General features: G+C 38.8%; 1 protein-coding gene across 5 annotated transcripts in view; it reads right to left on the reverse strand.

Moving 5' to 3' along the window:
- The window catches only part of FBXO16 (F-box protein 16), a 67336-nt gene that overhangs the window by 26748 nt on the left and 19366 nt on the right, over nt 1-21222 (reverse strand). For 4 of the 5 annotated variants that reach the window (XR_011537699.1, XM_070611367.1, XM_070611368.1 and 1 more), the window contains exon 5: nt 2614-2820. The exons of the other annotated variant lie outside the window; for it this stretch is intronic. Coding sequence is in view for 3 of the 4 variants with exons in the window: in XM_070611367.1 (XP_070467468.1) it covers nt 2614-2820 (207 nt within the window). In the remaining variant the exon portion in view is untranslated. The remainder of the gene's footprint in view (nt 1-2613; nt 2821-21222) is intronic. 5 annotated transcript variants of the gene reach the window in all.

Genomic DNA, 21222 nt, shown 5'->3' on the forward strand with positions numbered 1-21222 from the left:
TAGAAGAAAAAGCAGGTTTGGGAGCTGCAAGGAGGAAAAAGATTAGAGGATCTGATAGAGCCCCGCAGGAACGGAAATTACATCTACTTTGCTCAACCCAGAAATGAAACAACACCCTTGATCCCCAGATGGTTAATTAGCTCAGAATTCAATGGAGAGGTGAGGTTTCGGAGGGAGGGGATGGGAAGAAAAGTTACTCAATTCTCACTTCTTTCCCCCTTTTCCATAGATCTTGTTCAGACCTTGGGTTTTTTCCCCCCAGGGTAGATAAAGTTTTTGTTTGTTTTGCTTTTTGGTGTTTTTTGTTTGTTTTTTTAAGGTAGACAGGGATGAGGAGAATTGAGGGGCAGGTAGGAGCTTTCAAAACTATAAGACTCCCACCCCCCATCTTTCTAAACAGCTCAACGCTCACTTTAGTGTAATGACTTTATTGTTTACTTTAAATCTAGCTGAAGAACAACTGCCTGCATCCTACTCACAGTCAGTCCTGGGAATAAAATACAATGCTCAAATCTTGTGGGATTGATATACGGTGCACGTAGACGACAGGATTAGCAATTTCAAATAACATTTCCCTTGAATGATAAATTCCCATTGTGGAAAACTTGGAAAATTCTGAGAAGTTTAAAGAAAAACAATGCCCATAATCTCATCAATCAGAGATGAGCGTTAACAACCTGATAGAGTTCTCTTCCTTTCCATCTTTTTTCTAGGCATGTATGAAACAAAATTGGAAACTCTATATATACAGTTTAAAATCGTTCTTTCTTCCTTTTACATATCATAAGCATCTCTGTTCTTCAAAAACATTTTGAAGAACGTTTTAAAGTTTTCTAATGGCTGCATAATAATTCATGGTATGGCTGTATGATACTCTCCTGTTATTGGACTTTTAGAATACTATGCTCTTTTAAAAAATTATTTCAATTTTGGAATAGGTAATATGTGGACATTAACACTAAATTCAAAGACACAAAGGGAGACACAGTAAAAGGGAAGTCTCTCCCTGTCCTCTAGTCACTCATCTCCTACCCTGGACATAACCACTGTTCCCAGCTTCTGGGGTATATCCAGAAATATTCTAGGCCTGTTTTAACAAATACGTCCATATTCTTTTTCCTTTCCAAAATGGTAGGACAGTTCTGCACTTTTGCGGTTTTTTACTCATGATATATCTTGGGGATTGTTGCAGTTGATTTAAACAGTCTCCTAATGGCGGATGCTTCCATTGTTTCCAAATTTTTCTATTACAAATAATGCTGCAATATTCTTACCTAGACATAATTTTTGAACATGTTGAGTATACCCATCAGACAAATTCCAAGAAGTAGAACTGCTGGGTCAAAGGGAATCTTTATTTAAAAATTTAATATTACCAAACTGTTCTCCACGGCAGTGGCACCAATGTATCTACCATCAATATGTGCAAGTTCCTGTTTCTCCACATCCTTACCAGAATAGAATATTAGATTAAAAAAACACCTCTGTCATTCTGAGTCATGAAAGATGGTCGGCATAATGAGGCTAAGCATCTTATATATTTTAGAAACATCTGCATTTCTTTCTGTGAACGACTCGTTCATTTTCTTTGCTCATTTTTCTGCTGAGTTGTTGGTTGTTTTTTTTAAAAATATAAGTTTATGGATGTTCTTTGAAAAATAAGGAAATCAGCCCTTCATTGGCAATGTTTTTTCCTTGTTTGCTGTTTGGATTTATTTATGGCATTCTTTTCCATGGAGAAAATTTTAATTTTTACAGTCACAACTTAAAATCTTGCTTTCTTCATTCTTGCTTATAAAATATATACGTCATAAATATAAAATATATATACAATGAATAAAGCAAAATTTTAAATTGTGTATTTTCTCTTAAGGCTTCTGGGTATTACAGAATACTCACAAAGTCCTCCTTCCCTATGTTTTCTTTGAATATTTTGGTGGTTTCCTTTGGTTTCATATCAATCTTTTATTTAACTAGAATTTTTTTCGGATAGCTGCTCAATTGTCCCAACATAATTACTGAATAATTCATCTTTCTTACTACTTATTGGACTCTATGAAAAGACTCAACAAAACGACTACCAGTTTTATACCTTAAATAAGTTAACTACACTTTAACATACAATGGAATTACTTCTTAAAAAATAATGGTCAGCTCCTTTTCCAAGGCCTCTGTGAGCATACCTGCCCACTCAGAACTCTTTTAGACTCACACTTCTTTGCACATATCTCATTAGCACCTTACTCTGAGGTTTTCTATTTATGAATGGCCTGCACTATACAATTTAACATTTTATTGTATTTGTATGCTATGCACTATAAGACTATCCTGCTGACGAACCATTTCTTCTATGAGTATTTGCCTCCCCAACAAGCTAACACTTTTTTGTGGACATTAATGGTGACTTATACTTTGCCCCCCCTTGTTAGCACTAAATACAGAGTTAGACACAAAGGAGATGGATGTTCATCGAAACTATAGAGATTAAACACACTGACCATCTCATCTATTTCTTGGTTTTGTGTATGTGCTCTTTCCCCCTTAAGTTATCCAAGTTCCAGAGTTTTCCAGGCCTTCCTTACAAAATGCTGTACACCCCTTCTTTGGCTTTACCTGTGCACAACGACAAAGGCTTCGGGGGTCCAGGAAAGAAAAGATATATAAAGACAACACCCTTGGAAGCTTGGTAGTAAAATCCAGAGCTTCTGCTGGAATTTTTTCCTGAAGCTTTCGACAGCAGAACTTCTGCTGTGACAGAGAGCAGCGTTCTAATAGGCCTGTCAGGATTTTTCTCCTTTGAGAGTCTGTCCATTTGTCAAACTGGAAAAAAAAAAAGAAAAAGAAAAAAAAAAAGCTCCAGGTTCAGTCTAATATTAGACGTTTATTATAAGGAAGAGATAAGAATGGCATAGAAAGTGAGTTTAGTAATTTATTCCTAATGAATAGAATGTATTTCTTTCCCTAATTAGTAAATTCCACGTTTTGCCACCTATGTCCTTTCTGACATTTATGTGTGAGCATGCGCAAGGCCTGAGTGTGTATACAGAAGGGAAATTGGCCTCAGAATTTGCAGTTATATAAGAATAATAAGTTGGGAGCTGACCATATTCATAAACTAAGAAAATATATACTTACAAAATACAATTTCAAGAGAAGGCATTTGGGGCCCCATCCTTCCAAAGAGTTTCTATATTAGCTTATCAGTGCTTAAAGCTTGAAGACCAGAAACAAACCCTTGCAGGAGATAAGGTATAACATGCAAATACCCCTGAGAAGGGGAATCTATTGGGTTAAAGTCCCACTAATGTGTAAATGATTGATATGATTGGAGAGGAAATGTCAACAGGTGGACCTGGAAAAAAAGAGTGCCAGAGACAGGAAATAGATGCCAGAGTAATCTGAGGGGGCCAAACAAAAGCTTTGGTTACTTCACAATTTTCCCAAGAGATAACCCTAAACCAGTCCCAATAACTGGTTGGAGACTGACCAAGTGACTGATCAAAGATAAGAATTTCAGGACTGGCCAAAACCAAAAGAAAGGCTCTTATGGGAACACCTACCAGCTGAATAAGCCACTCTACCAGAAGCTAAATCTCTCTTTTCTTCCTTAGCCCATTAGAGAAGAGAAAATAGCGAAGTCTTGGGCTACTTGTATTTTGTATACTGTTGCATTTCACATATAGATATTTATTACAGTTATTATAAAGTAATCAGAATTTTATAATGAACTTTAGTTGTACTCATAAAACACATTGACTATCTAAAAAGGCATATAAAGCAAAAATGTATTTTTTACAAGCATTGTGACAAGTCAACTTTATTATAGTCATATGATGGATTTTTTTAATTAGTAGTGTTAAACAACAAAAAATTCAACTGAGTAAATTTAAAAGATAAAATTGGCTTTATTGAACCATTCATGAATTGGGCGGCATCCTATCTAGCAAATAGAAAGGAGCTCCATTGAGCTGCAGAAAGGAAAGGTTTTTGCATTGAGGTAATTAGGAAAGATTTTTAAAGGTAGAGAGAGTGTAGAAGAAAGGAAATTATTTGCAAAGAATGCATTGTTCTAGGCAAGTTTGCCCTCCTAAGGGGAACAGAGGGGTCTATCAGTGGATCACCTCTTAGTGCTATCCAGGAAATTCCAGGTTGGTTGCTTAAAGATCACATTCCTGGGAAGGTTGAAACTGCAATGACTTTAGGTATTAAGTTTTGGTGGACCTTAGCAAACCGGCTCCATTTTGGGGCTGTTGTCCCCTTTTTAACAGTAGGAATACTTCTTGATTAAAACCGTTCATTATTGGGAGGTGACGTCAGCATCATGGTGGAGTGAGTTATTCCCTTTGTCTCCCCCCTCTAAATTACAACTAAATGGACATTCATTAACCAGCAGAAGACTCCCTATACAACACAAGAGGATGCCTGAGAGCCCCATGCAGCTATACATCTGAAGGTGGGTGGACTGGATTGCCAGGAAGCAGTGGAACTAGGGAAGCAGTCCCCCTCCCCCTCCCTGGTGGCAGCCTGCCAACCAAGCACAGAAGCCCACAGGACCCTCATAGTGAGCACATGACCCAGCCTGCAGTAAGACACCCTGCCTGCACAAGTGTGACCTGTCGAGTGGCAGTGGCTGAGCCCATGTGAAAGTGCCCTGCCTGCTAAGTGCAGTAGCCTACAGGACCAGTCTGTGGTGTACAGCACCAGCCCCCATGAAAGCACCCCTCTTGCCAAGTGCAGCAGCTTAGCCTGACATGCATGCCAAGTGCAGTGGCTCCACCTGCACAAGCAAGACCTGCTGCATGGCTGTGACCAGGCCTCGGCAAACACAGAGCAGCTTGACAGGTACAACCACCAGCAGATGGGGCAGGTCAGAAAACACAGCTCCTGCTTGCCCCCAGTGGTGGCAGGTAGAATCTGAAACCTGATACTACCACAAGTCCACTGGCAGAGGATCAATTCATCAAACACCAGGAAGAACTACAGTAACACTGCAGAGCAGAATGAAAAATGATGAGTCTCCAGAAAACAAACTTGAAGTCACAGAAGATTACAATCTAAATGACAGAGAATTCAAAATAGCTGCCATAAAGAAACTCAACAAGTTGCAAGAAAACACAGAAAGACAGTTCAACGAGCTCAGGAATAAAATTAATGAACAGAAGGAATACTTCACCAAAGAGATGGAAGCCCTTAAAGAAAAACTGTAAAGGGGTCAGCTTCATGGCCTAGTGGTTAAGTTCAGCACATTCCATTCAGTGGCCTGGGTTCATGGATTCAGATCCCGGGTGTGGACGTACACCACTTGTCAGCCATGCTGTGCAGCATCCCACATATAAAGTAGAGTAGACTGGAACAGACGTTAGCTCAGGGCAAATCTTCCCCAAGCAAAAAAAGAGGAATATTGGCAACAGATGTTAGCTCAGGGCTAATCTTCCTAAGGAAAAAAAAAAAAAAACCTATACAGAAATTCTGGACATGAAGATAAAAAATAATGTATAAAGCATAAAAATAGAGCAGATCTCATGGAGGACAGAATTAGGGAATTAGAAGACAGAAATAAGGAAATGCTTCAGGTGGAGGAAGAGAGAGAACTAAGACTTTTTAAAAATGAAGAAATTCTTTGAGAAATATCTGACTCAATTAGGAAAAGTAACATAAGGATTATTGGTATTCCAGAGGGTGAAGTTAGGGAGAAAGGAACACAGAGCTTGTCCAAAGAAATAATAGCTGAGAACTTCCCAAACTTGGGGAAAGAACTGGACTTATAAGTACAGGAAGCCAATAGAACTCCTAATTACATCAATGCAAAAAGACCTTCTACAAAGCAAATAATATTAAAACTGACAAAAGTCAATGACAAAGAAAAAATATTAAGGGCAGCAAGGCAGAAGAAAATAACCTACAAAGGAACCCCTATCAGGCTTTCAGCAGATCTCTCAGCAGAAACTTTACAGCCTAGGAGAGGGTGGAATGATATATTCAAAATACTGAAAGACAAAAACTTTCAGTCAAGAATATCCTATCCAGTGAAATTATCCTTCAGATTTGACAGAGAAATAAAAGCTTTCCCAGATAAACAAAAACTGAGGGAGTTCATCACCACAAGACCTACCTTACAAGAAATGACGAAAGGAGCCCTCCTACCTGAAACAAAAAGGCAAAGGTCCACAAACCTTTGAGCAAGGTGATAAATAGACAGACAAAATGAGAAAACTGCAGCTCTCTATAAGAATAGGTTAACAAATACTTAATTATAACATAAAAGATCAAGGGAAGGAAAGCATCAAAAATAACTATAAACACTTCAATTTAGTCACATACTCACAACACACAAAAAAAATAATTTGTGACCAAAAAAAACTCAGAATGGGAAAAAGAAAGGGATGGAACCTGCTTAGGCCCATGAATATAAGAGGCTACAGAAAATGGACTATCTCATCTACAAGATCTTTTTATACAAACCTCATGGTAACCACTAAACAAAAAATAAGAGCAGAGTCACGAATCATAAATAAAGAGAAAACCATCACAGAAAACCACCAAGCTGAAATGGCAGCCAGAAAGACAAGGGAAACAAAACAATATAAATATAGATCAATTGGAAAAGAAGAGATAAAATGGTAATATTAGGCCCTCATGTATCAATAATCACTCTAAACATAAATGGACTGAATTCTACAATTAAAAGACACAGAGAGACTGGATGGATTAAAAAACAAGACCCAACAATATGCTATCTCCAGGAAACACATCTCAGCTCTAAGGACAAATAGGCTCAGACTGAAGGGATGGAAGGTGATACTCCAAGCAAATGGAAAGCAAAAGAAAGCAGGTGTTACCATACTTATATCAGACAAAGCAGGCTTCAAGATAAAAAAAGATAATGAAAGACAAAGAAGGGCAGTATATAATGATAAAAGGGACATTTTACAAAGAGCACATAACACTTATGAATATATATGCACCTAATACAGAAGCACCAAAGTATATAAAGCAACTATTAACAGAACTGAACAGAGAAATTGACAGCAACACAATAATAGCCGGGGACCTCAACACTCCGCTTACATCAATGGATAGATCATCCAGACACAAAGTCAACAAGGAAAAAGTGGCCTTAAATGAAACAATAGGCCAGATGGACTTAATAGATATATATATAGAACATTCTATCCCCAAATAGCAGAATTACACATCCTTTTCAAGTGCACATTAAACATTCTTAAAGATAGACCATATGTTGGCAAACAAGGCAAGCCTCAATACATTTAAGAAGACTGAAATCATATCAAGCATCTTTTCCAACCACAATGCTATGAAACTAGAAATCAACTACAAGAAAAAAGCTGGGAAAGTCACAAATACATGAAGACTGAGCAACATGCTACTGAACAACCATTGGATCAATGAAGAAATCAAAGGAGAAATTAAAAAATACCTAGGGACAAATGAAAATGAACACACAACATACCAACTCTTCTGGGATGCAGCAAAAGCAGTTCTAAGAGGGAAATTTATAGCAATACAGGCCCACCTCAACAAACAAGATAATCTCAAACAAGTAATCTTAAACTAGACCTATCAGAACTATAAAAAGAAGAACAAACTAAGCCCAAAGTCAGCAGGAGGGAAATAATAAAAATTAGATCAGAAATAAATGAAATAGAGAATAAAAAAACAACAGAAAGGATCAATGAAACTAAGAGCTGGTTCTTTGAGAAGATAAACAAAACTGACAAACACTTAGCTTGACTCACTAAGAATAAAAGAGAGACAGCTCAAATAAAATTAGAAATGAAAGAGGAGAAATTACAACAGATACTGCAGAAATATAAAGGATTATAAGAGAATACTATGAAAAACTATATGCTAACAAATTGGATAACCTAGAAGAAATGGATAAATTCTTAGACTCCTATAACCTCCCAAAACTGAATCAAGACGAAATAGAGAATCTGAATAGACCAATCACAAGTAAAGAGATTGAAATAGTAATCAAAAACTTCCCCCCAAAACAAAAGTCCAGGACCAGATGGCTTCTCTGGAGAATTCTATCAAAAATACCAAGAATATTTAATACTTACCCTTCTCAACCTATTCCAAAAAATTGAAGAAGTTGGGACACTTCCTAATTCATTCTATGAGGCCAACATCACCCTGATAACAAAACCAGACAAGGACAAGACAAACAAAGAAAATTACAGGCCAATATAGCTGATGAACATAGATGCAAAAATCCTCAACAAAATATTAGAAAATTGAATACAGCAATATATTAAAAAGATTATACACCATGATCAAGTAGGATTTATATCAGGGATGCAGGGATTGTTCAACATCTGCAAATCAATCAATGTGATACACCACATTAACAAAATGAAGAATAAAAATCACATGATTTGGGCTGGCCCAGTGGCATGGTCATTAAGTTCGTGTACTCCAATTTGGCAGCCTGAGGTTTGCGGGTTCAGATCACGGGTATGGACCTACATACCACTCATCAAGCCATACTGTGGTGGCGTCCCACATACAAAACTGAGGAATACTGGCACAGATGTTAGCTCAGGGACAATCTTCCTCAAGCAAAAAGAGGAAGATTGGCAACAGATGCTATCTCAGAGTCAATTTTCCTAACAAAAAAAAAAAGAAAGAATGAAAGAAAAAATCACGATTGTTTCAATAGATGCAGAGAAAGCATTTGACAAGTTCCAACATCCATTTACGATAAAAACTCTCAATAAAAGGGGTATATAAGGAAAGTACCTCAACATTGTAAAGGCCATATATAACATACCCACAGCTAACATCATACTTAATGGTGAAAATCTGAAAGTCATCTCTGTGAGAATAGGAATAATACAAGGGTGCCAACTCTCACCACTCTTATTTAATATAGTACTGAAGGTTTTGGCCAGAGCAATTAGGCAAGAAAAAGAAATAAAAGGGATCCAAATTGGAAAGGAAGAAGTAAAATTCTCCTTGTTTGCAGATGACATGATTCTATATATAGGAAACCCTAAATAATCCACCAGAAAACTATTAGAAATAAGCAACAACTACAGCAAAATTGCAGGGTACAAAATCAACTTACAAAAATAAGTTGCATTTCTGTACTCTAATAACGAACTAATGGAAAGATTACTCAAGAATAGAATCCCATTTACAATCACAAGGAAAAGAATAAAATGTCTAGGAATAAATTTAAGCAAGGAGGTAAAAGGCCTATATACTGAAAACTAGAAGATATTATTGAAAGCAAATGAAGAAGACATAAAGAAATGGAAAGCTACTCCATGCCCATGGATTGGAAGAATAAACATAGTTAAAATGGCCATACTACCTAAAGCAATCTACAGATTCAACGCAATCCCAATCAGAATTCCAATGACATTCTTCATGGAGATAGAACAAAGAATCCTAAAATGTATATGTAACAACAAAAGACCCTGAATAGCCAAAGCAATCCTGAGAAAAAAGGACAAAGCTAGAGGCACCAGAATCCCTGACTTCAAAATATGCTACAAAGCTACAGTAATCAAAACAACATGGTACTGGCAGAAAATCAGACCCACATATCAATGGAATAGAACTGAAAACCCAGAAATAAAATCACACATCTATGGACAGCTAATCTTTGACAAAGGAGCCAAGAACATACAATGGAGAAAGGAAAGTCTCTTCAATAAATGGTGTTGTGAAAACTGGACAGCCACATGCAAAGGAATGAAAGTAGACCATTATCTTACACGATATACAAAAATTAACTCAAAATATATAAAAGACTTGAATAAGACCTGAAACCATAAAACTTCTAGAAGAAAATATAGGCAGTACACTCTACCACATCAGTCTTAATAGCATCTTTTCAAATACCATGTCTACTCAGGCAAGAGAAACAAAAGAAAAAATAAACAAATGGGACTACATCAGATGAAAAAGCTTCTGTAAGGCAAAGAAAACCATGGACAAAATGAAAAGACAGCCCACCAACTGGGAGAAAATATTTGCAAATCATATATCCAATAAGAGGTTAATTTCCAAAATATATAAAGAACTTACACAACTCAACAACAAAAAAGCAAACAACCTGATCAAAAAATGGGCAGAAGATATGACAGATATTTTTCCAAAGAAAATAGATAGATGGCCAGCAGGCACATGAAAAAGATGTTCAATGTCACTAATTATTAGGGAAATACAAATCAAAACTACAAAGAGACATCACCTTACACTCATCAGAATGGCTATACGTAAGAAGACAAAAAATAACAGATGTTAGAGAGGATGCGGAGAAAAGGGAACCCTCATACACTGCTGATAGAAATGCAAACTGGGGCAGCAGCCACTATGGTAAACAGTATGGAAATTTCTCAAAAAAATTAAAAATAGAAATACCACATGATCCAGCTATCCCACTACTGGGTGTTTGTCCAGAGAACATGAAATCAACAATACAAAGAGATTTATGCACCCCTGTGTTCACTGCAGCATTATTCACAAGAGCCAAGATGTGCAAGCAACCCAAGTGCCCATCAGTTGATAAATGGATAAAGAAGAAGTGGTATACATACACAGTGGAATACTACTCAGCCATACAAAAGACAAAATCGACCCATTTGCAACAATAGGGATGGACCTTGAGGGTATTGTGTTAATCGAAGAGAAAGATGAACACCATGTGATCTCACTCATACGTGGAAGATAAACAGACACAGGGATACGGAGAACAGACGAGTGGGTACCAGAGAGGAAGATGGTGGGGGAGGGGAAATGGGTAAAGGGGCACATGTGTATGGTGATGGATAAACACCAGACTATTGGTGGTGAGCATGATGCAGTCTATACAGAAACTGGTATATAACAATGTACACCTGAAATTACACAATGTTATAAACCAATATGACCTCAATAAGATATTTTTTAAAAAGATAATGAGTATTCTGAACTCAAAAACAACAAAAAATTATTCACTATTATATATTATATTATATTATTCAATGACCCATGAATCTCACTTTGGAGACCATAATTCAAAGGCGGGAAAAAAACCCAAAATGAGAAAAAAAAAAAAAACCCTAAACCTTAACTTTCAAATAAATGACTAAAATTTATTCATGTGTAAGTGTTCTCTGATTCCTCCTTTTTCTCTATACAATCCACATCTCCAACTCCCACAAAAACAAACTTCTTTCCTTTGGGGATGGATTATGAGAATGAATAAAGATAAGACAAACTGGAACGGCTAGGGGCATGGGAAGGACCAGGCCCAAGAAGCTGCATTGATCTGTAAAATAAGGAGCTAAGGAGGAGGTATGAGGTGACACAAGAGCTGTGGTGCTTTGACTTATTGGGAGCTTGTGGGTTCAGACTGTAATCGCCTCAACAGCAGTTACAGCATGTGAGAGAACTGAGGAGTGAAGGAAGGAGATCTTAGAAGTATTGTTAGGAGGTTTTTTGTTTGTTTGTTGTTTTTGGTGAGGAAGATTGGCCCTGAGCTAACATCTGTGCCCATCTTCCTCTATTTTGCATGTGGGATGCTGCCACAGCATGGCTTGATGCGGGGTGTGTAGGTCCGCGCCAGGGATCCAAACCTGCAAACCCCAGGCTGCAGAAGCAGAGTGCGCAAACTTAACCACTGCCTCTGAGCCTACCCCTGTTATGAGTTTTAAACTGAATCCCCTGTGATTTTTCTTTGAGAGACAAAATGAAAATGGGAATTAATTTTTTAAATTACTTTTAGGCAGTGCTACACAGTTCTGTAGAAACTGAGCTTTGAAGGGACCCAGGACAATTATGGTTACAAAAAAATTTTCATGAAATCTTATTATCACTGCAAGAAATCAGAGAAAATCCAAAATGCCTAACAATAGGGGATCAGCTAAGCAAACTGTAAAACATCAACATGATAAGAGGAAATATGGCATTACAGATTAATGGTGGGTTTGGGAATAAGGCCATCAGGAGTCTCACTTCCAATATTCTATTATTTCTAATACTCTTTAGAAATAAGTCACTAATTCCAGCTCCACCACTAGCAACCTCTCAATTTCCTCATTTATACACTAAGTATAATTATATCTAAATTGTAGGATTGTTGTGAGGATTGAATAAAATAATATACGTATGAAATTCCTACTAGAGTGCATGACTCATTGTAGATATGGCAGCTATTGTTATAAAATATCAAAGTTATGTTAAAAAAATAATAAATATGGAGGTTAAATCAATGTAAAAAGAATGTATATGCAAATAACTAAATTAAAAAGCATAAAATTACCACGTTTGTGCATTGGCAAAGAGGGGAAGTACATTTAGAATGACTGAGGTTAGCTCATCTCCCTTCACCGATGTTCACAAGAAGAGAATGGGCTCAGATTGAAGAATAGCGACTGAAGATGAATATAAAAAAATTAGTATCATAAAATGCTGAAGAAATCGATAAAAGGAAATATTAAAACATTTTCCTCTAGAGATTAAAAAGATAATTACATTGGTTCCTCATTTATTTCCCTGATTACAGTGGTCAAAGGTAATTTAAATTTGGCTTTGATAGGTATTCTTTGCCTGTAGGGATTTTCCTTTCTAATTGTGCTTGTTTAGGTTAATAGAAAATGAATTTGCATTCCTTGAACTCCTAGCCATTGAAGGCAGCCAGGTTGACTCAGAAGAATGCTTAATGTTGGGGAAAATCCCTTTGGAATTTAAAAGGTGCTAGGAACAATTCAAAAAGTAAATAACCCCTGAAGAGTTAACCCCACTGGAATTCGATAATCTCCCACATTTCTTGCATCACCTCGCAAGTAAAAATACCCAGAGCATAGTAGCCAGGGATCCAATGTGTGAGATTGGGGAGCAGCTAGGATCATTCTCCTATTCTGGTATCTTGTATGGTATCTCACATCACAGTTAGTTCCTTTTCCACATTACATTATATTATATTACATTACATTACATGATAGTCATAATTAGACTATAATTATATTTTATAATTATTTTTAATGCCTTTTTATAGGGCTTTCCTAACTCAACAGAATTGTGAAAATCCTATGTTTGGAGTAGTTGTTGCAAGGATTCTTGCTGCAGTTTGAGGAAGTGAGGACAGTTGCTAGAGCCACGGGGTTCCACTCATCTCATACTGGACGGCAAGGAAAAGTTCTCAGGGTGTGGTGGATAAGATGAAGGGGGAGGCTTGTTCCTTTTTGCTTAGTGGTTACATTAATCTGGTTGAGTTTCTGAGTCCTATTATCAAGAAGTTAACTTCACAATTAAAGTATGAATACATTGTTGTTTTAAAAGTTTCAAATAGGTACATACAGAATTAACCATGAAAATCCTCCTTAACCACTCCTCCCCATCAATCTTACTGAAGTCCCCGGAAATGACGACTGCTCGTATGCAGTTTGATGTTTGTGATTTGTACAAGTATGCATTTACTTACACATACATCCATCAATAGAGAAGCAGTTCAGCAAATTAGAGTTTACCCATCCTGTGGAATACTACACATCAGTTTAAAAAACAAACAAAATATAGCCATAAAACCAGAGCATATTGTTTTCACATTCATTCACGGTAGGATGGATATGCCATGATTTATCTACTCAATTTACTATTGATACCATTTAGGTTGTTTCCAATACACACCCCAAAAACCCTGCAATATCCTGAGATCTGCCTTTTCATGTCCCAAGTGAGTATTTCTCTAGTACAGATAAATAGAAGTGGAATTACAAGCATAAAGGATATTGCATTTAAAAATTTAATAGATACTGTCAAATCATCTTTTAAAAGTCTGTACCATTTTACATTCCCTCCAATTGTGTTTTAGGATATTCTCCTACTCCCCAATGAATCCTTACTTACATTAGATATTATCTATTGTTTCAGTTTTTGCCTCAGAGACAAAGGGGGCTCGTGCAGGAATCTCATCTTTTTTTTTTTTTTTTTTAAGATTGGTACCTGAGCTAACAACTGTGGCCAATCTTTTTTTTTTTTTCTTAAAGATTGGCACCTGAGCTAACAACTGTGGCCAATCTTTTTTTTTTTTTTTTTCTGCTTTATCTCCCCAAATCCCCCCTGGTACATAGTTGTATATCTTAGTTGCAGGTCCTTCTGGTTGTGGCATAGGGGACGCCGCCTCAATGTGGCCTGATGAGCGGTGCCATGTCCCCGCCCAGGATCCAAACCCTGGGCTGCCGTGGTAGACCGCGCAAACTTAACCACTCAGCCACAGGGCTGGCCCCGGAATCTCATTGTTTGAATTTGCATTTCTCTAATTTTAGTAAAAATAAGCATATTTTACATGTTTATTGGCCATTTATATATTTTTGTATATTTCACATTCTTCTATTAGCCCATTATTCTATAGAGGTATTTGTATTTATCTTGTTGATTAGTAGCAACTCTTTCTATATCCCAGATATTAATCTTTATCTATCATGCAATTTACAAAATATTTTCCCCCGTTTCTCTTTTGAGTTTTTACTCTGAGTATGGTTGTTTCCAGCAGGTTAAAAGTAATGCCATCTAGTCTTTTTCAAATTCTTTATAACATTACTATTGTTTCTGTTCACAACAAAGATGCTGAGAAAAAGTTTGAGATGCTTTATTTTCAACTAAAATACTTCTGCTGTTGTTTTCTGTCTAACGGGAGGCAGTTGCCTTTTCTAACAGGAACTGAAGGGCAGAGAAGATTCGAGAGACAAAGGCTTAAGTGGCATGCAATAGCAAAGTAGAAGAGCTTTTCAGTTTCTCAATTATTTTGTTGTTACTGTACAGAAGATCAGACAGGAACATGTGCAAATGTATGAAGAAAAGTGACATTCTATGGCCAAATATAAAATACTTTCAGATTGGTTATCATAGAATAGGTTTCATATTACATCTTACCTTACAATGTCCAGATTGTTTTAAACAATGACGTTACTTCTAATACTGGATTGAGCTTTAAAACTAATACTTGATCCCTACAATGAAACTCCCAAGTAATGCTAAGTAAAGAACTGGTATCCTTATTTCTCTTTCCTTTTTATGAAAATGCATTTCTTATGTTATCAATCTCTTATGGTGCTCATGAAACACAAAACACGAAAAAATCTAAAAACCAAAAAGGAGAGAGAAAATCAAATAAGGGTGAATTGGAAATATCCTCCTCAAACTTAATTCATGGAGCTTTCATGGAGGTATATAGACTACTACATGGTCTAGTGAATTTAACGAATACGTTTTTTGTTGGGCAAAAGAGAAAAACCAGTGAGTATCATTTATTCATTTAGAAAATATTTATTACATGCTGGTAGTATCAAGGAAGGTACACCAAAGATCACAATAGAACCATATCTGCCCTCATAAATTAGTCTCTCAGAGAAGATAATCAGCGATCTTTGCAAATACATGGTTCTATTAGTTATGGTAAAAGAAAAGAATAAACAGTCAGAGAAGATCCAAGATGGCACCGTGAGTAGTCCTCTTTGTCTCTCCCCCTTCGAGTCTACAATTATTTGGACACTTATCGCTTGACAAAGGATATCCAGACAGCATCTCAGGACGTCTGAGACACCCACGCGACTATACATCGGAAGGCGGATGGACTTTCCTCCGGGAGGATGTGGAAATAGGTGAAAACTCTCCGACCCCGACGAGCAGCCTAGTACCCGCAAGCAGCTTTCTTCCAACGGACGCCCCCAGAGGATCTACACACATCTAGGGCAGGAGCGAGCACACAACAGAGGAGCGACGGTGGAAACAGGTGACCAGAACCCTACCTAAACCCTCCACAATTACTCCTAAACACAGAGGGAAACTTTGGAGTTGCACACCTGAGCCCACGGGGAGAGTCTCTCCCCGCCATTGGCGGGGAGACCCCGCCTGGTGTTCGCGGCGCCCGGAGGGTCCCAGAGAGAGTCGCTGAGGGTACGGAGGTCTCCCAGCTGCCGTTGCCCGCCCTGTGGGATTAGGGATTGCTGGAGATCTCGGAGAGGACTGGGGCTGGGGGAACTTTCAAAGGCCGGCTCTGCGACCCGGAGGGGAAGCGCTGGAGTTCCGCCCGGGCAGCAGGCAAAACTCTCTGTCTGCCATTAGCAGAGGGGCCACGCCCAGCATTCAGGGCTCCGGGAGAGGCCCGGAGAGAATCCCAGAGGGCGGGGCGACCCCCAGCTGCCGTTGCCCGCCCCGTGGGACTAGGGATTGCTGGAGATCTCGGAGAAGACCGGGGCTGGGGGAACTTTCAAAGGCCGGCTCTGCGACCCGGAGGGGAAGTGCCGGAGTTCCACCCGGGCAGCAGGCAAAACTCTCTGTCTGCCATTAGCAGAGGGGCCACACCCAGCATTCAGGGCTCCGGGAGAGGCCCGGAGAGAATCCCAGAGAGCGGGGCAACCCCCAGCTGCCGTTGCCCGCCCCGTGGGACTAGGGATTGCTGGAGATCTCGGAGAGGACCGGGGCTGGGGGAACTTTCAAAGGCCGGCTCTGCGACCCGGAGGGGAAGCGCCGGAGTTCCACCCGGGCAGCAGGCAAAACTCTCTGTCTGCCATTAGCAGAGGGGCCACGCCCAGCATTCAGGGCTCCGGGAGAGGCCCGGAGAGAATCCCAGAGGGCGGGGCGACCCCCAGCTGCCATTGCCCGCCCCGTGGGACTAGGGATAGCCAGAGATCTCGGAGAGGACTGGGGCTGGGGAGAGTTCCAGAGACCCAGCTTCGTAGCCTAGGGGGAAACCCTACAGGCTCACAGCAGCCTTAGGGAAAGCCTCTGCACAGCACCAGTAGAAGGCACCCAGCCGCCAGCCACAAGGCTGGAAGACCCCAGGGCAAAAGCAGCATAGCTAGGTGAACTAACCACAGACTGTAGAAGATGCCAATAGCTCTCCTGCGACCCATAGAGGACAAGTGAGATTTTGTGGGTGCCGACAGCAACGGAGCGACAATATAAGTGATCCCACCCCTGGCCGCTGGAAAAGCCCATAACACCGTTTCAGACCCCAAGGAGAGAGCACATCTAGGTGGGCTGCAACAGTAGGCACCAGCAGCCTGAAGCCCCCCTGTGATGGCCCCCACGGCAGAGGAGGGAATCCAAAGGGCCACTGTGGCTACGAGGAGGGGCCCAGGCCCAGTTAGCAACTGTGGACAGGGTTCCTGGTTGGTGCAGTATAAACAGCTGCTCCCCCACCGCAGCAGCTGAAACAAGTGAAAGGAGCAACTAAACTCTATCTCCATGAGGAGGCACAAATCAACAACATCAAGCAATATGAAAAAATACATTAAATCTCCAGAACAGAAAGAAAGTAACAAATACACAGAAAACAATCCCAAAGAAAATGAGATATATAACCTAAATGATGATGACTTCAAAACAGCCATCATTAAAATTCTCAATGAGTTAAGAGAGAATTCTGACCGACAACTCAACGAGTTCAGGAGCTATGTCACAAAAGAGTTTGATACGATAAAGAAGAACCAAACAGAAATATTGGAAATGAAGAACACAATAGAGGAGATTAAGAAAAATCTAGATGCTCTGAACAGTAGGGCCGATAATATGGAGGAAAGAATTAGCAATTTGGAAGATGGCAATATAGAATTGCTGCAGGCAGAGGAGGAGAGAGAAGCAAGACTAAAAAGAAATGAAGAAACTCTCCGAGAATTATCAGACACAATTAGGAGATGCAACGTAAGGATTATAGGTATACCAGAGGGAGAAGAGAAGGAGAAAGGGGCAGAAAGCCTATTCAAAGAAATAATGGCTGAGAACTTCCCAAATCTGGTGAGGGAGATGGATCTTCAGGTGACAGAAGCCAATAGATCTCCAAACTTTATCAATGCAAGAAGACCAACTCCACGGCATATAGTAGTGAAGCTAGCAAAAGTCAACGACAAGGAGAAAATACTAAGGACAGCCAGGCGAAAGAAACTAACCTACAAAGGAACCCCCATCAGGCTATCAGCAGATTTCTCAGCAGAAACTTTACAGGCTAGAAGAGAGTGGAATGATATATTCAAAAATCTGAAGGACAAAAATCTACAGTCGAGAATTCTCTACCCAGCGAAAATATCCTTCAAATACGATGGAGAAATAAAAACTTTCCCAGATAAACAAAAATTAAGGGAGTTCATTGCCACAAAACCTCCTCTTCAGGAAATCCTCAGGAAAACCCTCATTCCTGAAAAATCCAAAAAAGGAAAGGGGCTACAAAACCAAGAGCAGAGGAGATAAGTAGAAGGACAACAACAGAGAGTAGCAGCTCTACATCAAAACAGATTAAACCATGGGACGAGAAACAAAGGAAACTGAAGAAAACCGGAAAACAAGACACAAAATGGTAGTGGTAGGCCCCCACATCTCAATAATCACTCTAAATGTAAATGGATTGAACTCCCCAATCAAAAGACACAGAGTGGCAGGATGGATCAAAGAACAAGATCCAACAATATGCTGCCTCCAGGAAACACACCTCAGCCCCAAAGACAAACACAGACTCAGAGTGAAGGGATGGAGAACAATACTCCAAGCTAATAATGAACAAAAGAAAGCAGGTGTCGCTATACTAATATCAGACAAGGTAGATTTCAAAGCAAAACAGATAAAGAAAGATAAAGAGGGACAGTATATAATGATAAAAGGGACTCTCCACCAAGAAGACATAACACTTATAAATATATACGCACCCAACACAGGAGCACCAAAATTTGTAAAGCAACTCTTAATAGAACTAAAAGAAGACATCAACAACAATACAATAATAGTAGGGGACCTCAACACACCATTAACACCAATGGACAGAACATCCAGACAGAAAATCAACAAGGAATTAATAGAATTAAATGAAAAATTACACCAGATGGACTTAATAGATATATATAGAACACTTCATCCAAAAACAGCAGGTTACACATTCTTCTCAAGTGCACATGGAACATTCTCAAGGATTGACCATATTTTGGGAACCAAAGCAAACATCAATAAATACAAGAGAGTTGAAATAATATCAAGCATCTTTTCTGATCATAATGCTATTAAACTAGAAATCAACTACAAGAAAAAAGCAGAGAAAGGTGCAAAAATGTGGAGACTAAACAACACGCTTCTCAACAAACAATGGATCATTGAAGAAATTAAAGAAGAAATCAAATTTTATCTGGAGACTAATGAAAATGAGAACACGACATACCAAATCATTTGGGATGCAGCAAAAGCAGTCCTAAGAGGGAAATTCATCGCAATACAGGCTCACCTCACTAAACAAGAAAAAGCTCACATAAGCAACCTCAAACGACACCTAACAGAACTAGAAAAAGAAGAACAAACAAAGCCCAGAGTCAGTAGAAGGAGGGAAATAATAAAAATAAGAGCAGAAATAAACGATATTGAAACAAAAAAGACAATAGAAAGGATCAATGAAACAAAGAGTTGGTTCTTCGAAAGAATTAACAAAATTGACAAACCCCTAGCCAGACTCACCAAGAAAAGAAGAGAGAAATCACAAATTAATAAAATTAGGAATGACAGAGGAGAAATCACAACACATACCAATGAAATACAAGAGATCATAAGAGAATACTATGAAAAACTACATGCCAACAAATTGAACAACCTGGAAGAAATGGACAAATTCCTAGACTCCTACAATCTCCCCAAACTGAATCAGGAAGAAATGGAGAATCTGAATAGACCAATCACAAGTAAGGAAATAGAAACGGTAATCAAAAACCTCCCCAAAAACAAGAGTCCAGGACCAGACGGCTTCTCTGGAGAATTCTACCAAACATTCAAAGAAGACTTAATACCTATTCTCCTCAAACTGTTCCAGAAAATTGAGAAAGATGGAGAACTCCCTAACACATTCTATGAAGCCAACATCACTCTGATCCCCAAACCTGACAAGGACAACACAAAGAAGGAGAACTACAGGCTGATATCACTGATGAACATAGATGCAAAAATCCTCAACAAAATTTTGGCAAACCGATTACAGCAATACATCAAAAAGATTATACACCATGATCAAGTGGGATTTATACCAGGGACACAGGGATGGTTCAACATCCGCAAGTCAATCAACGTGATACACTACATCAACAAAATGAAAAACAAAAACCACATGATCATCTCAATAGATGCAGAGAAAGCATTCGACAAGATCCAACACCCATTTATGATAAAAACCCTCAGTAAAATGGGTATAGAAGGAAAGTACCTCAACATAATAAAGGCCATATATGATAGACCCACAGCCAACATCATACTCAATGGACAAAAACTGAAAGCCATCCCTCTGAGGACAGGAACAAGACAAGGGTGCCCACTTTCACCACTCCTATTCAACATAGTACTGGAGGTGCTGGCCAGAGCAATTCGGCAGGAAAAAGAAATAAAAGGAATCCAAATAGGTAACGAAGAAGTAAAACTCTCGTTGTTTGCAGACGACATGATCTTATATATAGAAAACCCCAAAGAATCCATAGAAAAACTATTAGAAATAATCAACAACTACAGCAAAGTAGCAGGGTATAAAATTAACGTGCATAAATCAGTAGCATTTCTATACACTAACAATGAACTAACAGAAAAAGAACTCAAGAACTCAATCCCATTCACAATCGCAACGAAAAGAATAAAATACCTTGGGATAAACTTAACCAAGGAAGTGAAGGATCTATACAATGAAAACTACAAGACTTTCTTGAAAGAAATTGGAGATGACATAAAGAGATGGAAAGACATTCCTTGCACATGGATTGGAAGAATAAACATAGTTAAAATGTCCATACTACCTAAAGCAATATACAGATTCAATGCTATCCCAATCAGAATCCCAAGAACATTCTTCACAGAAATTGAACAAACAATCCTAAAATTCATATGGGGCAACAAAAGACCACGAATTGCTAAAGCAATCCTGAGCAAGAAAAACAAAGCTGGCGGAATCACAATCCCCGATTTCAAAACATGCTACAAAGCTACAGTGATCAAAACAGCATGGTACTGGTACAAAAACAGGTCCACCGATCAATGGAACAGAATTGAAAGCCCAGAGATAAAACCACACATCTATGGACAGCTAATCTTCGACAAAGGAGCAGAGGGCCTACAATGGAGAAAAGAAAGTCTCTTCAACAAATGGTGCTGGGAAAACTGGACAGCCACATGCAAAAGATTGAAAATTGACCAGTCTTTTTCACCACACACCAAAATAAACTCAAAATGGATCAAAGACCTAAAGATTAGGCCTGA

The sequence above is a fragment of the Equus przewalskii genome, chromosome 2 (genome assembly GCF_037783145.1).
Source record: "Equus przewalskii isolate Varuska chromosome 2, EquPr2, whole genome shotgun sequence".
In the NCBI taxonomy this organism is placed as follows: domain Eukaryota; kingdom Metazoa; phylum Chordata; class Mammalia; order Perissodactyla; family Equidae; genus Equus; species Equus przewalskii.